We start from the raw sequence: 15,770 nt of genomic DNA, 5'->3' as shown, positions 1-15,770 counted from the left end.
GGGCAGGAATTGGCAGGAAGCCTTTTGTTGTGAAACAAACTGGGGTTGCCATGGAAACCACTGGGCCTGGCACTTCCTGCACCAGAGCTGGCGCTCACCCTCCTGGAGGTGAGCGGCTTACTTTCTGGGAATCGAGTCAGGGGCATTACCCTGTCTCTGCAGAAACAACTTGTTATTCAGACCAGTGTCAGCTCCCAGGAGGCACTATGGAAATGGAATGAAACCTCAGGTTTTGAGAAGTTACCACTCACCTGCTTCAAATCTGGCAATAAGTAAAAAGAACTCATTTCTGGGTGCAGAGTGGACAGTTCGCAGAAGTCCACTGCTTCAGAACAAGAGGCAGAAAGAATGCAAAGCTAACGCGCAGCAGGTGCCAGGCAATCCTCACCACCACACTGGAGATAGAGAGGCACTGTCCCCAGTCGCAGACGAGTATGCCGAGGCAAGGAACACCAGCTTGCCCAGTGTCACACAGCCAGTCGTCAGTGCAGACCTGGGACCACAGCGCAGGTGTGTCCAGCCCGAAGCCCACGATGCCTCTGCACTGGGTCCCACTGGCTCCCTCCCCGTCTCCTAGCACATCCTGCCGACGGAGAAGTGTGAGCCCCTCACTCTAAGGCCACACAAAACAAAGGAGTTCTAAGTACTAGGAATATTGACTTGCATTTTAAAAAAAAATTGAAACCTATTTTAACCACTAAAAGCAATTTGGAACCGAGTTTTAAAAGTTCAGTAGGATTCTTAATAAATTCTATGGCTGAATTCTTTAAGATAGAAATTTCAGCGAGACTGCAAAAAAGGATAATGGCAAGTCCCTTTATCAAAAGATGTTTAGAAATTTATTTTGAATTTTTATCAAAAATACTAAGAATACAAGTTTCATGATGATTTTTGAAAGGCTTGAAATATTAACATTATTTTGTTCTTTGAGGATACTTGAAATTGGCAGTAATTTAAAATCTGTACTAGAAAAAAAATCACACAAACATAAGGATTTTGTATTTTGCCATCAAAGCATCTTTAAGAGTTGAGAGATTAGATGAAACTGCTCATGTAACAAGGAATAGTGAATACAAATTCAGTCCTTAAACCCAGATAGCTCATACCTGGGGCTGGCTGTTTTGAACACAAAAAATTTCAATTTATACCGCAAATACCCCAGGACAAGAGAGATTGCTAATCTCTAGTTTCAGAAGTTCCGAGCCCAGTTCAACTACCAAATACTTATTCACGAAGCAGCCGCTCCCAGCAAGGCACAACTGGTTCCTACAGCAAAAACACGAAGGGCGTACAAAGAATCTTTGACGACATCAAGGTTACAACATACTGTGTCTTTCAAACGGTGTGAGAGGAGTTGGGACACTTAGAAACCACGCGAATTACGCGTGGATAGACTTGACTTAGAAGTGTAGCTGTGGACACTCAACACATGAAACGCATCGCCCACAAGTGGCCAGCTGAGGCCCGGATGCTGGTGTCAGAAGCACACCCGTGAGGAAGGGGCCAGCCGGACAGCGTCCCAACTTGCAGCCTTGACACCTGATCTGGTGGACGGGGTGGGGGGGGGGTCACCACGAGGGAGCCCACCTAGAACCAACTGGAAAACTCACAATCATCTTCAAGTAAAGGGTGGGTTTTGATGCCGGAGGATGAAACACCTTTCTCCCCAAGTGGAGACCCTCATCTCGCGGAGGGAAAGCGGGCCTTTTGCTAACACTGGTTTCAGAGCCCTGAAAGCTTCCCAGGGACACAGAATACTGACAGAGCAGCTTGTCTCCACCAGGTGCGTCACCCCGCGCGCTCTGTGCTGTGAACTGACTTCAGCGGACAGATCTAAAGGGTGATGTCCTGTAACAGATGTGAATCACTCAGGTGTTTTGTTTTTTCAATCTTACTTGTAACCACGCAGTCTTAGGGTAGGTGGGGGAGCTCCACACGGAAGTGCAATGACGAGAAGTGCGAGCGGGCCTTCGGGGCGGCTGCATCCGAAGATGCCACCGAGCCGCGGCAGCCCTGCGAAGCCCCAGCAGCGTCCGTCCTCCTCCCCACGGCCCCAGGCGCCCATCTCAGTCAAGTGCTAAGCGCAGGGTAGGTCTGGCCCCCACTGCCCTGTCTCCAAGGACGCCAGGCAGGTGAGGCGGCAGGTCTGAGTGTCACCACCTGTGCAGACACCAGCTCGGCGAGCGGCCACACAGACCCAAGGGGAGGGGAGGAAGCGCACGGGCGGACGCTTGTTGCGCTGCAGACAGGAGTCCCTCGTGCCACCAAAGCTGCCCGCCCAGAGAAGGCGTGGAGGTGCTGACGGACGGACGCCGGCCTGGGAGCCGCCCGAGTGTGTCAGGAGGGGGGCGGGCTCCCGAGCTCAGGCGGCGTCGGGGCCGGGCGCCTCACTCCAGCTTCTTGGCCGGCACCCGCGTCCGCGCGATGGCGATGGGCAGCAGGGCCAGGCAGCCGAGGCCGAGCGCCCACAGGGGCCGGTAGAAGAGCCAGCCGGCCGCCACCGTCAGCAGGGTCAGCGAGGTGGCCACGCAGAAGGCAAAGGTCTTCAGGCCAATGTTGACCAGGTCCCGGAGGACAGGGAGCCAGTCCACTGCGGGAAAGAGAAAGGCGGTGAGGCCCCCATGCCCCACAAGTGTGGCAGGACTGCTGGACCAGGTTCGGGGGGAGTGGTGGGGGGCACATGGCCTCCTGGGTTGGGGGTCTGGGGGGGTTCACACAAGGAGGAGCCCCGTCAAGAGCTGTGCCCGCCACTGCCCAGGACGGCGAGTGGATGTGCTGCCTAGGCCTCGGGTGCTGAGACCCGTGTGGGGCCAGAACAGACACCCAGGGTGCCCACCCACTGCCGGCTCACAGAGCAGGCCGGGCCGAACCCGGCGGGGGCCTGTTCCAGCCCCTCAGCCCTTTCTGGAGGTGCCAGTTCCCTCGCTCCCGGCAGGGCTGCAGGAGGTCAACAGCCGAGCTGTCCCATCCCCAGGAGCCCGCAGGCCACTGCCCTGCGTGATTAAGTGATTAAGTCATTAGGTCTCGGGTCCATCAACCTCTGGAATCACCCTGACCTTGGCCGCTGGCCCCTGCAAACGACCATTCTGGAGCAAGTGTCCACAGGGGCCAGGGGTCTGACGCCACCAGGTTTGCAGGGCCCACCTGGTGCCCGCCCTGACTGCAGGCCCCGCGCAGGCCGCCTCATGGCCTATCCTGGTCTCGCCCCACACGGCCCCCATTCGGTGTCCCCGACAAGCTGGGGCCATGCCTAGGCACTGACCACGCGCCCGTGCATCTCATCAACCCTGCCCACCCCGTAAAGCTGCCACTACTATTAACCTCGGTTCACCCACGGGGTCACTGAGGTCCAGGAGTTAACCTCAAAGCTAGAAAGTGCCCGAGCCAGGATTTAAACGCAAGGCTGCGTGCGGAGCCCAGCCTTTCGCCACTGTCTAAGCCCAGAGAGGACGGGGACCTCGTCTGTCCTGCTGCTGCGTGGCCTCCGGGGCCCGGAGCAGGGTCCCGCACACAGCAGGCGCTCAGTGAGTGTGCCGTGCACAAGGGGAGGCATGAACGGCTGCTCTGCGCCCCACCCCCCTCCTCCCTGCACTGAGCCTCTGTCTGGAGGCCCAGCCTTCTAGTGTCGGGGAATCAGCAGGTCAGAGGCTGTTGGAGGTTCACAGGAGGGCCTTCTGAGACGGACCAAACCCCCTCACCCTGATGATGGGGGCACTGAGGCTCTGAGAGGGGAACGGCCTGTCCAAGGTCACAGCCACGATGGGCTCAGTGCAAAGACAGGAGAGTCTTCACATTTTCTCCCAGTTGTGCCCAAGGTGGTCAGCTGTCCAAGAAAGGACATGCCGTCCCCTCCCTGCATCTCAGTTCCCCGTCTGTACGGTGAGCCCCGACGGTCTGGGGCGCACTGCAGCCAGATTCCCCAGCTGGAAAGGGGGCTCCTGGCCAGAGATGGCTGGACAGAACCATCCGACGGGGTGGGGGCAGAGGCTGGGACAGAGCATCCCAGAGAAGCCCCACCTGCCAGCCCAGCACTGGTCACCCTGGGTGCCCGGTCCTGAGCCAGGCTGGGCCACTTGGGCAATGACTGGGCTCCAGCGGGCTGAAGGCCAGCCCCGCGAGCTGCCTGGGACACTCCCCACTGTGCGCTGGACTTGCCGGAGGCTGTCCCGAGTCTAGCCCAGGGTTTGGACGAAGCTCAACCTTTTCCAAGTGCTTCCTATCTGCCAAACATTTCACAAAACTGCGCATTAGGTGCCATGTAACTGAAGCTGGGCAGGAAAGGACCCCCGAGCTCTGTTCTGGTCTGGTCCCCGCACAGGCCAGCTAGTCAGCTGTGGGCTGAAGGGGTGAGGGGGTGGGCGGAGCGCGGAGACCCACGGCCTCAGGAGCTGGCACCCGCCAGCCTGCGCCTGGAGGCGTCCTGCCTCTTCTGCTCCCTGGGGACACGGGGCGGGCTGAGGGCCCAACCTCCGCCCCAGAGAGCACCCCTCAGGCCAGGGAGAAGCAGAGGAGGCCCGCACCCAGCTCCCCTCACCTACCCAGGGTGTAGACGATCCGCGTCATGAGGTTGAGGCCCACGAACATAGCCGCCCAGCCTGCTGCCCGCAGGCCCCACGTCCTCAGGGAGTTGCTCTTCTGTTCTCGACGGAACACCTCCTGCAGGGTAAGCAGGGACGCACGTCATGGCTCGTGTCGGAGGGTCGCCAGCCTACCCGGTCGGCAGGGCAGGTGCCGAAGGGGCCGGTGTTTCTGAGCAGACCTAAGGGAGGGAAGGGCATGCCTCCCACCCAGGCCTCGTCCACCTGCACCGCAGAGAAGGTAAGGGATCTCGGTCAGGTGGGGGCGCCTCAGACCACAGCCCGCCTCCTCCAAGAGCCACCAGCCCGCTGTCCTGTCCCTCCATGTGCAGCGGCACCTTCCTGGGGTCATCTGTCCCCCACCCTACAGAGGTGCTGATGTCCGCGCGTGCTGGCCGGGCCCACGGGAACTGCCTCGTGTGTGGTACCCAGCTTCATCTGGGACGCCGCTCTCCTTGTTCCCCTCCTGCTACTCCGTCCCCACTGCTGTCCCCTCCCACTGGCTGTCCTCTCAGCGCTGAAATGCTGGCACTCAGTCTCCACTCCCCGGAAACCTAACTGCTGGTGCCCCTTGGGGGGCGCTGTGGCTCTGGCATTTCTCCTTGGCAGGGACCCCCGACACTGCGCTGGGGCCCAGCGTGGTCACGAAGCACCTGCCGCTCCAGTCACTGCCTTCCCTCCTGGGGATTCCTGGGGGGGACAGCTCTGAGACACAGGCCCAACCTGCAGGAGGCTGGAGCCCCAGGAGGGAAAACGCACCTGGACTGGGCCTCCTAATTCTAGAAACTCCCTTGGTTGGGGGGAGGGTGACAACTGGTCTGCCAGGCTGGGAGGGGTCAGCCCCACCCTGCAGTTGGTAACTGGGTCCTGGGCCACAGCCTGATCACACCCAGGCCACAAAAGGCACAACCCGGCACCACCAGGGCCTAAGTGAGGGGGCGGCTGCAGGCCAACAATCGGGTCAACAGGTCACAGCTAAGCCCCAACCTGCCCCCTGTGCCTCCCAGACCCTCACGGGTTGAGAGGTCCCACAGCCCCACTCAGGGCAGGTTCACAATGTCCCTTCAGGGGTACACCAGTTTCATCAACAATGTAAAACTCTTTTTCTGTTAAAGAGACGGGTTTCCTGCCTGGAGAAGAGAGGCTGACTTCCAAGGAGGGCACAGAACCAACCAGCACACCCTCACACCCCTCCGTGGGGCTTGGTGAGGTGTGACCCCCATTTTACAGATGGAACAAGGGCCCAGGGCGCTCTGGGGCCACCGTCTGGGGTGCCTGTGCTCAACCCCCAGTCCTGGGACAGCACAGCGCAAGCCCTGCACCCCAACCAACGCTCACCTCTCACCTCCCTGGGCAGGGCAGCGTGATGGTCCTGGTGCCCCGTCCTGCCAGAATGACCGACTGACCCCTTCTCTTTACTTGGGACTCAGCAAAAATGTCACTCGCTGACCGCCGTCGCAGGAGGTTTCCTATCACTGTTACTTCCGAGCCTCTGCCTCCCCTCCCACCAGCCCGCTGGGGGGCCTGCCCCTCCCTGCTCGCTCCTGCGCAGGGAGCACGGCCCGCACGCACAGGGACACCTCAGTCCTTCCAGCGCTGTTCCCTGCCGTGCTGCCCGGTGTGCTCTGTGTTGGGAGCTGGTGACATGGCCACCGGAGGGCAGAGCACGGGTGCGCAGTGGCTCTCACCTCTGCCGAGAAGTCCCCGTGGTGCAGAAGAAGCAAGGTGTCCCCCGACCTGGTGGAGTAGGGGACCAGCTGGTCACCCCGCTGCCGGGCAATCACAGTGACCTGCTCAGAGAGTAAGGCTTAGAGCCAGGGGCCCAGCTCCCCTGCACTGTGCCCCCGAGGCAGCAAGCGGGGAGACCCACGGACCCCCGAGCCTCTCCCTCCACGTCGGCCTGGAGGGCACAGCGGCTCCCTCTCCATCCAGGGAGGACCCGGCACAAGTGCGGGTCGGGCAGGGCGGGGCTGGGAACCGCAGGAGGCACGTGAGGTCAGGAACCCGGGACCGAGGATTCCCACAGCAAACGCTGGGGGCTGGGAAGAGCTCTCACCAGGCACAAGCAGACCCCCACGCTCACACAGTCCCTGTGTCTGAGCCCAGGGGGGCCAGGGGACCCCGTGAGTCTGCCCAGGGAGCATTTACCACATGAGCTGGGCCCAGGTCAGGGTCATCACCACTCAGCCCCGCGTAGGAAAACGAGACGCGCAGGTCTCCGACCTGGGAGGAGGAGAAGCGGAGAGGGAGGCGGGAGCCTTCAGCCTGGACCCGCGGTGCCCTCCACCCCCCACGATCGCGCCCTCTTCCCACCGGCAGCCCCATCAGAGCGGGAAGCAAGGCTCTGAGCCCGTGTCCCTGGGGGCGGGACTCCAGGGCCCGGACTCCGCTATCTGAGCGCCAAGCCCCGCCAGGCACCTCCGGATACTTGGGGTTTTCACTGTGGTAGAAGTAGTCCCCTCGGCGGATGATGTCCACGTGCGGGTCCTCCAGCTTGGACAGGCTCAGTGGCTTGAAGTTGTCCACCTTGTCGATGAGGCCTGAGAGAAGCAGGGCTCGGAAGCAGTGGTGTGTCTGCGCGGCACTCCTGTCTGCAGCCCTCAGCCCGACAGCCTTCCCCGCCGCCCTCACGGGACCCAGCCCTGCGGCCAGCTCCCCTAGCTCCCCACCCATCGCTTCTGCACGCGTCTCCCTCCTCCGGCTCTGTTCTTCCACGCTGCCAGCCCCACTTCGTCTCCATCTGCTCCAGGAAGCCTTCCCCGTCCCCTCTCCCCATCAGTCAGTGACCACGGCTCTGGAAGGGCCTTGGCCCTGCAGGCACACCACCGTGGGGCCGGTCATCCCTGTCCAGGCCTGGCTGGCACCAGCTGAGCGGCAGAGCAGACGGCAGAGAAGCCAGGCCCTGGCTCACCCGGCCTCTCCTCCCTCCCCGGCTATCGGTGCCCTGAGTGTCGTCGCTCCCACAGGCCCAGGACAGAGCCCCAGGAGTCTCCACGGCCGGTGATACCGCCTTGCCCCCTGGAAGCCTCTCTCTGGGGGTGCTGCGGGGCCTGTGGTGAACCAGCCCCTCTGGCACAGGGCTGGTGCCGGCGGGGCTCAGAGGTGGAGGAGAAAGGGCTCTCCGCCCTGCCTGGTCAGCACAGGCACCAGCGTGGCGCCCTGACGGGGTCGCGGTGCTTGACAGCTGCTTCCCCGAACAGGTTCCAGGGGAACTGGCCCTGGTGGGGCGTCCTCCACGGGTCCCCATCTCCTGAGGACGCACCTCCCCCCTGGCCCTGTGCCCAGGGCAGGGGCGGGGGATGCCTCTAACCACCTGAGGGCCGAGTGCTGGGGCCCCGACTGAGTAGACGCACACGGCTCTGGGCCGGAGCTGGCTCATCTGAAGGGTCCCGAGACTCACCTGCCGAGAGGAAAAACCTGCCGATTTGGACGAAGGGGGCTGTTGCGGTGAATGACTCCACGGCCATCGCACTGTGGGAGAGGGGGGCCACTGGTGAAAGGGGGCGCCAGGTGGGGTGTCTGGGTCCCCACCCAACAGGCTCCTGCAGGTCCAGTCCAGCCCAGCCCCGCAGAAATCTCATCTCTGCCACCGGCTCACCCTCTCCCCAGGCGGAGAACCCTCCTCCTGCCTCTGTTCCCCAGAACCTGACACCCTCTTGCCTGGACTCCTCCCAGCCTGTCCCACCCTGCCCACCAGCCGGCCCTTCCATGGACTGCACACCCTCACTGCCCCTTCCCTGCCTCAGGCCACATCCCAGCCCCACTGTGAGCATTCAAGGCGTTACTGACACAACTCAGCTGGTCACCGCAGGCACTGCACACTCTGGCTCGCCTGTCACACCTGTTTCACCACCCCCTCCCCACCCCAGAGCTAACCTTCCTCTGCCAGACCCTACAAGGCCCAGGTCAGGTGCTGCTGCCTCCTGAGAGCCCCTGCTCACTATCCTCCCACCCACCCCGACCGCTGACAACCCCTCCAGGCACCAGTCCAGCCTCATCCCTGTGACAGTTTGAGGGAGGTCGCCTGGGGCCAGGGGAGTCGGGTTTGGCCTCTGTGTTCCTGGGCCCAGCACAGGAGCTGACCTCGGACCCCAGTCCCACATTTCCATCAGCTCATGAGACAGCAGTAACTCGATCCCACTGCTCAGATGAGGAAGCCGAGGCTGGGAACCTGCCAGTGGCAGCCAAGGCTATGCACAGGCCTGGGGACCCAGCTCTCACCTGGGGTTTTTGTGGCCAATCTCTCGGTCAAAGTTTCTGCTGTTGATAATGTCCGATCTCCATTCAGTGTCTGTTGCAGAGAGAAGGAACAATGCAGAAACCAAGGTAAAACTGGCCACAGGTCTGAGGCCCACTGCCCACTCCCCACCCCCGTTCTCTTATCTAAGCCCGTGACCACTCGAGGGCCAAAAAGGCAGCTCCTGGAGCCTCGAGGGACAGACGGGAGAGCAGGGTGCAGAGGACCAGCACCCAGAGATCCCGACGCCTGCTAAGGACAGAGACCACAGGTGTGCAGGGAGGTGCCCAGCGGGGGACGGGGCCCGGTACTCACTGTAGGAGTACCTCCTCTCTGTCTTCACCTGCCCGTCCTCGGTGTACTCCCTGCGGGGAAAGCACAGGCAGCCCGGAGTCAGCCCATTACTCCCGAGGCATTCCCATCTCTAAGCATCTCCAGCTGGAAGCAACCTTGGGGCTCCCAGGTCAGGCTCCCCAGGTAGGCAGGCTTGGTCTGCACCAGCCCAGGGACAGGGTCTTCCTGGCAAACAGCCAGCTCCCGCCCTTGAAGGCCCTCACTGGAAAAAAAGAGCTTTCTCATCCTGAGTTGAAACCGGTCTCCCCTGGCTGACACCAGGGTCCCAGCCCCGCCTGTGGGCTGTCATCTGCCTGCCCCTCTGCTCCGGGTCAGCCCTGTGGATGCCCCTGGCTCCACCACCAACCTCTCCACCCGCACTCAGTCCACAGGGCTCAGCTCAGGTGATCCCAGGCTGGCCGATGACAGTCTGCCCGGGGCTCCCGTTCAGGCGCATAGGGTGTATCCCAGGAGGCCACCTCTGCCTCCTTCCCTCATGGGAGAGAAGATGGAACCAAAACACGAGACCAGCCACGCCATGAGCTGGGGCAGCCGTGGGTAATTTCCCCGGCAGGGAGCTAATCAGGCCCGCCTTCTTCTCGGAGCCGCCCTGCAGCAGGTTCCCGCCACCTCCAAACAAAAGGCCATCAGCTAACAATGAGAGGATAATTTGATATTTCTCCAGTAGGAAGACTTTAAGTTTCAGAAGTGTCAAAATGAAAGCCACCTGCACCTCACCCAACACCCGCAGCTCCTTCACCCCCCGCTGACTCTTCGCCCGGCGCCTCACCCGGACTCCTCGGTTTCCACCCACTGGTACATCTCCACCTGCCGCCGCAGCTTCACAGCCGGAAGGTGGACCCCGTAGTTTGGATCGGACAAGAGCTTCAAAAAGAATCAAGCAAACCAAGAAAAATAAAGGACAAGATTCACATCAGCCCAGAACGCCCAGCTCAGGAGAAGCTGGGCTGGAGGAGAAGCAGGTGCAGAGCAGGACGGCAGGAAGAAGTCCGGGGCTGCTCGGCCAGGAACCCAAGGGCGCGGCGGAGACCTTGCCCTGGACGCACACACCCACCGTCACTGTCCAAGCACCTCTCTGTGAAGCTCAGGCCGGGCTCCAGGGACTGTGGCTACAGAGTCCCGCCCGACCTTAAGAACTGGCCTCAGCATTGTTACAATTATTCTCCCCACTCAACAGAGAGAGATGCTGACACTCAGGAGTGATGGGTCCACACAGCTGCAGGGGTGGGTGGGTACCACACCCAGGGTGTCGTCTCCAAGGCCCACGCTTCTGAAATCCCCAACCAGGCCATACCCGCAGTGAGCGCCAAGCCTACCTTGGACGTCCGCAGGGCCCCGATGATGTGCACCAGCCTGCCCTCGTTCTCCGGGGCCACGCTGTGGATGCTGTCTGGGGTCACCACCAGGGAGAGCCCCTCGGCCAGCGAGGTTGCTGTCTTCAATGCTCTTCCCTGTGCGCAGTGGGGAGCGAGGATTTCAGCCTCTCAGGCTGGACTCAGCTGTGCTCTGCCCAGGGCGTCCGCTTTCCCAGGCAGGCATCCCTGCCCTGCACCCCTGCCCTCCCCTCCTCTCAGTCCATGCACTTTTTCTGCTCCACTATTTAAATCATATGACCCAGGCCTCTCCAATCAGAATCTGTGTCTGCTAGTCACAGGGAGTAGTTCAGAGAGAGGACTGTGACCCAAGCCAGGACACTGAGATCGCCCTGCGACTTTTGCTAAATTGATTTAGAAACAGATGGTTCCTCTTTTCTCTGGGGTTGCTAAGCTGCTTGGATGTGACCCTGGAGTTGCTGGGCCACTCTGCCACCACATAGGAAGAGCCTGTCAAAGAAATATCCACAACAGAGAAAAATGGGCAAGAGGTGGAGAAATGGATATTCCTGGTGACCCAGCATGAACGCCTGGATCCAACCATGCCTGAAGCTACCTCCAGGATTTCAGGTGTGTGAACCATTCCATTCCCTTTCTTTGCTTGTGTCAGTTGTGAGATGAGTCACAACAGAAAGCACTCTGATTAATTCAGCCCCGCCCTCACAAAATCTAGGCCCTTATCACCACACCCAACCCCTGGATTCACAGCTGTGGCCCTCCAAACTGCAGCAACTCTCACTCTGCACACAGGGGCCCCAGACAGCCTACCTCATTGGTGAAAATTAAGTAGAAGGAGAGCAGGAAGGTCATGAGCCCCACGGACATCCCACCCCAGGTCTCGCTCAGCCGCTCCAGGAAGCCTGGCTGGGGCTTGGTCGTTACTCTGACATGTTCTTTCCTGGTACTCAGACCGGAATACTGAAAAAGGACATTAAAAAAACTAAAATGAAATTGTTTTTTAAAAAATAAACTGAATTTCACTATTTAGTTATACTAGGTTTTTATTGATTTTAACTATACATGTTAAAAATGCACAGACATCAAGTGTTCAGTTCTGACGGGTGCATGCCCCAGCTGTCACCCAGAAAGCATCCTTGTGCCCCTTTCCTGCCAACACTCCCCTCTCACCCCGGCCCAGAGGTAACAACTATTTGTATCTGTATCACTCCTCTAGACCCTGACATGAATGGAATCACCACACAGCATGAACTCCTTCTGTCCAGACCCTCTGACTCAGCAGTGTTTCTGAGGGTCCTCTGTGCTGTGTGTCAGCACTCCACTCCTTTTTATGGCTGAGTAGTGTTCCGTCCACCACACACCCATGTGCTGGCTCACTCAGCGGTGGATAGATGGATACTGTGCTTGTTTCCAGTTCCGAGCTAATATGAACAACTTCTACAAACACTCATGTGCAAGCTGGTGAAATAACATGTGCATTTGAAGACAGGACAAGAACATTTAAACATAAAATTCTCTCAGTCCGTCTGGGCCTCCTCCCTCCCTTCCTCCCTCCCTCCCTCCCTCCCTAACCTGCAGTGGGCGTCTGCATCACACAGTGACCAGACCTCCTCAAAGATGGGAGTGCCTGCTCGACTGTAAAGTTCTTTTTTTTTCTCCTTTTTTTCTGATTCTAGCGATGTGACTTCATAAAAGAATAGCGTTCTTTCCCAGCCCTGTAGGGCTCATGGTGACTTGCTGCTCGCTTTGTGCCTGCCCACCTGGCCTGTGTGTCCTTGGGAAACTTTATGTACAACATCAGTGCGTCACTTTGTGCACGACCCTTCGACTAGAAAATGTACGACCGTGCCTTCAACTTCCAGCAGGTGCAACAGTTCTCAGAGCTTCTGAGAGTCTGCCTCCAGGGTTATAATCCTGTTTGGTGCAAATAAAATACCCTTTTTTCCTTCTGAACTTGATTGTTAATTGAATTTTCGTCAACAAAGTCTTCACAGAGATATGTGCTTTCATTTCCCTCAGGCATTGGGTTCCCAGGAGTGGAACTCATGGATCATAGGGAAGATGTATGTTTTTTAAGAAACCAGCAAACTGTTTTACAAATAGGTTACTAAAGATACATTTTTAATTCAGCTCAACAAATAGTGGCTGATCTGCTCAAGGACAGTGCCAGGCCTTGCAGGGGTGAGATTGTAGGGGTGAGTGGCTTTAGGGCCATCAAGTCACAGCCACAAACAGGGCTTGGCGTTCCTGAGTGCCTGGTGAGAGGGGCAGGTCCGGTGCTAAAGGAGTGACCCCTTCCAGCTGGGGGTCAAGAAGGATCCCTGGAGGAGGGGGCTTTTGAGTGGGACTCAGGCAGACCCAGCGGTGAGGGCATCCCCAGCAGGGGGAACAGTCTGGGCAGTGGTGGGGAAGTAGGAAGTGGTTCTGGGGGAACGGCTGCCTATCCGCTCTGGCCGGGTTGTGGGGGGCGTGGGGAGAGGGAAGGGGGCTGGGCACGGATAGGTAGACCACGGTAGGCCACAAACTCCAGTCAGCGGGTCGGGCCTTGTCTGGCCGGTAACAGAAGCACACTTTAGAGCGTGTCCACTGCCGATCCTGAGTGCTGCTGTGGAGCCAAAGACTGGGTGCGAACGTGGGACCTGCTACACAACAGCCAGGAGACCGTGGGCAAGCAGTTTCAGCCCTCTGTGCCCACTTCCTCACTGATGAGTAGGGCCAGCAATCCAGGACACAGGTGGTGACGAGAATCAGAGGACGTGATCACTGGACGCTCAGTGCCGAGGCCTGTGCTGGCTGGTGGGAATGTCACCAGCTTTCTCTGTCACGGACACCAAGGCTGGGCTGGGCTGGGCTGACAAAAGCCACAAAGATCTCAGTGGTTCCTGGAGAAGCACTCAGGGTGAGCTAGCCCGTCCTGGCACTGGGGGGTTGGAGGAGATTCCAGTCAGTTTCTGTTTGAACAGGCTGGTGCCATGTTCTCTGACTGTGCCCGAATGCCACCAGCCCAGGCCTGCCAGGGACCAGTTGTCCATTGCATTCAGAAATGGTCTTCACTTTCCATGCCATTTGGAAACATTAGTGGAGCCATTTGCTGTAGGCAGGTAGATGACCATCAACGATCATAATGATGACAATGACAAACACCCTGGTCTATCACAGGCTAGTCACGGATAAGCCCAAGGAAGTAGACACTATCATGACCCCATTTCACAGATGAGAAAACAGATGCTCAGCAGTTACATCACCAGTCCAGATCACACAGCCTCTAAGAGGGGACTCAGGATTCAAATCCAGGCCGACTGGAGGCCACTGTCCTACCACTTGCTCTGGACTGCGTTCCTCGCTTCTTGGGCTGTAATGGGAGTTGAATATGGGAGCCTACTGCAGGCAGGACAGGAAAAGAAGCCAGTCTCGCTGCCCCCAACTCGGGGGTGGGAAGGCCTGGCTTCCTCGGGGGTCTCCTCTCAGCACACACCGAGGAGCCAACATCAAGATAAGGGGCTCAAAGATAGCCTTGAACGGAAGGAAGAAGGTGCCCCGCTGTTGGGTGACTCAACAAAGGTTTGACACCAGAGGACACCCAAATTCATCTACGTGCCTTGGCAAAGGTCAGGACCCAACATACCCAAAGTGGCCTCTACTCACCAGGGCTGTGAAGGTAAATTCTTTTTTTTTTTTTTTTTTTTTTACCTACTATGCACCAGGCACTGTGCTAGGCACAGTCTCCCTTCAACTTCACAGTAACTGATCCCACAAGGAAACATAAACACCAAGAGGTGATGGGCACACAGCAACTGAGGAAGAATTTGGATTTGCCAGCAGGTAAACCTGATTCCCAAGCCTGCCACCATCCCCTGACACAGCCTGCCAGGCTGGCTGTGAGATTTGGCAAGCGCCTTCCCTGGGGGGAGATTCCCCATCTGTAAAATATGGCAGTGGAGGTGTGGGCGCAGGCCGGTCTGACTGCCTTCTCCCCACGCAGACCCCAGGTCTCACGACCACCTCTGAGGCTTTTCTAGGTGCTCCATTTGAGGCTTTTGGGCCTCCCAAACAACTCCAATCCAGGCAGAGCGTGCTAGGGCCATGGGTGACACAAAGCCTGCCTTCTCAGGGTGTGTGGGAGGCAGAGATGATGCTTGGGGACAGAGGAGGAGCCTGGAAAGAGGGTGCAGCAGGCCACGGGAGAGCGGCCAGGGCACTCCCCCAAAGCGGGAGGGAGGGAGTGTGTGGGACTGGCAGGGCTCCCAGCTGGCCCCAGAAGCACTTTCACACGGGAGGGGTGCGGTGAGTCACCGGCCTCTCCCACACCCAGCACCCTGGCAAGAGGTGCTGCTCCGTTTGTTGAGTGATGCTGAGCTTAAATAGAAAGGTTCCTGAGACAGGCTGACTTAAGGGAGAAGAAACAGCAGCCTTTCCAAGGGCACCACGTTCAGCCAGGGGCTCTCCAGCCAAATACGTGCTAGGAAGACCAGGGGCCCGCCAGTAGGGAACTGCTCTCTCTCACCGTCATCCTAACTCCGCTGCTCCCAACCCAGTCAGCGCCCCCTCTGCAGCATCACAGCGTCGGTGTACATACCCCGGAGAGCGGGGAGGCCACTGCCTCCCGGACAGCGCGTGGCTCTACCACCGGAGCGGTACCCGCTGCCCCACCGCTCCCGCGGACTGGCCCCCTCTCTGAAGTCCCGTCCAGCCCTCAAAGTCCGCAACTGTGAGAACCCCAAGAGCCCAGGCGGGAGTGGGGACGAAAGGAGGGGCTGCGAGGAGGCGCGCACAAACCAGTCCCGAGGCTGGGAGCCACACCCCCCAGTCCCCGTCCCCACAACCGCGCGACCCGAGGAGGAGGTGGACCAAGGAACGCGGACAGCGGGGTCCGGACGCGCCGAGAGAGACGAGCAGGCAGCTAAGCCGCCGGAGGGCCCGGACGCGGGCGTGAGTGGGAGACCGGGCGGCCGCACGGGGAAGGTGAGCCGGGCATCGGGCCGCCGCGGGCCTGCGGGAGAGGAGCCCAGGGGATGGGGAGGCCTGGGTGTGGCCGGGGACCAGGAGACACTCACGTTTGCGGCCATGTTGGGACCGGCTCGCCGTCCGCCTCGCTCGCTTAGCTCCGAAAGCGGTTTACAGCCGAAGCGCAGTCCCGCGGCCTCTCGCCGGCCCGGAGCCGCGAACCCGCGCGAAGCCCAGAGCTCAGAAGGTGGCCAGAGCTCCCGCCCCACCCGCCGCCGCTTTTCATCTCCTGCTCGCCGCGCCCCAAGGTCCCCCGGGAGATGTAGT

At 59.5% G+C, this 15,770-nt stretch overlaps 1 protein-coding gene across 1 annotated transcript; it reads right to left on the bottom strand.

Annotated features, from left to right (window-relative positions):
- Positions 1–816: 816 nt before the first annotated feature.
- TMEM43 (transmembrane protein 43) lies at positions 817–15,765 on the bottom strand. Its single transcript, XM_031471002.2, has 12 exons — positions 15,554–15,765; positions 11,310–11,459; positions 10,485–10,619; positions 9,938–10,032; positions 9,130–9,179; positions 8,799–8,868; positions 7,978–8,048; positions 6,996–7,117; positions 6,726–6,800; positions 6,266–6,367; positions 4,539–4,656; positions 817–2,590 (listed from the first exon to the last, which is right to left on the bottom strand). The coding sequence occupies exons 1-12, from the start codon at positions 15,563–15,565 to the stop codon at positions 2,388–2,390; spliced, it is 1,203 nt and encodes a 400-aa protein (XP_031326862.1). The 5' UTR covers positions 15,566–15,765; the 3' UTR covers positions 817–2,387.
- Positions 15,766–15,770: the final 5 nt, after the last annotated feature.

This window comes from Camelus dromedarius, chromosome 17, assembly GCF_036321535.1.
Source record: "Camelus dromedarius isolate mCamDro1 chromosome 17, mCamDro1.pat, whole genome shotgun sequence".
Taxonomy (NCBI): domain Eukaryota; kingdom Metazoa; phylum Chordata; class Mammalia; order Artiodactyla; family Camelidae; genus Camelus; species Camelus dromedarius.
Note: the sequence above shows the minus strand (reverse complement) of the source record. Positions and strands in the feature narration are given on the sequence as shown.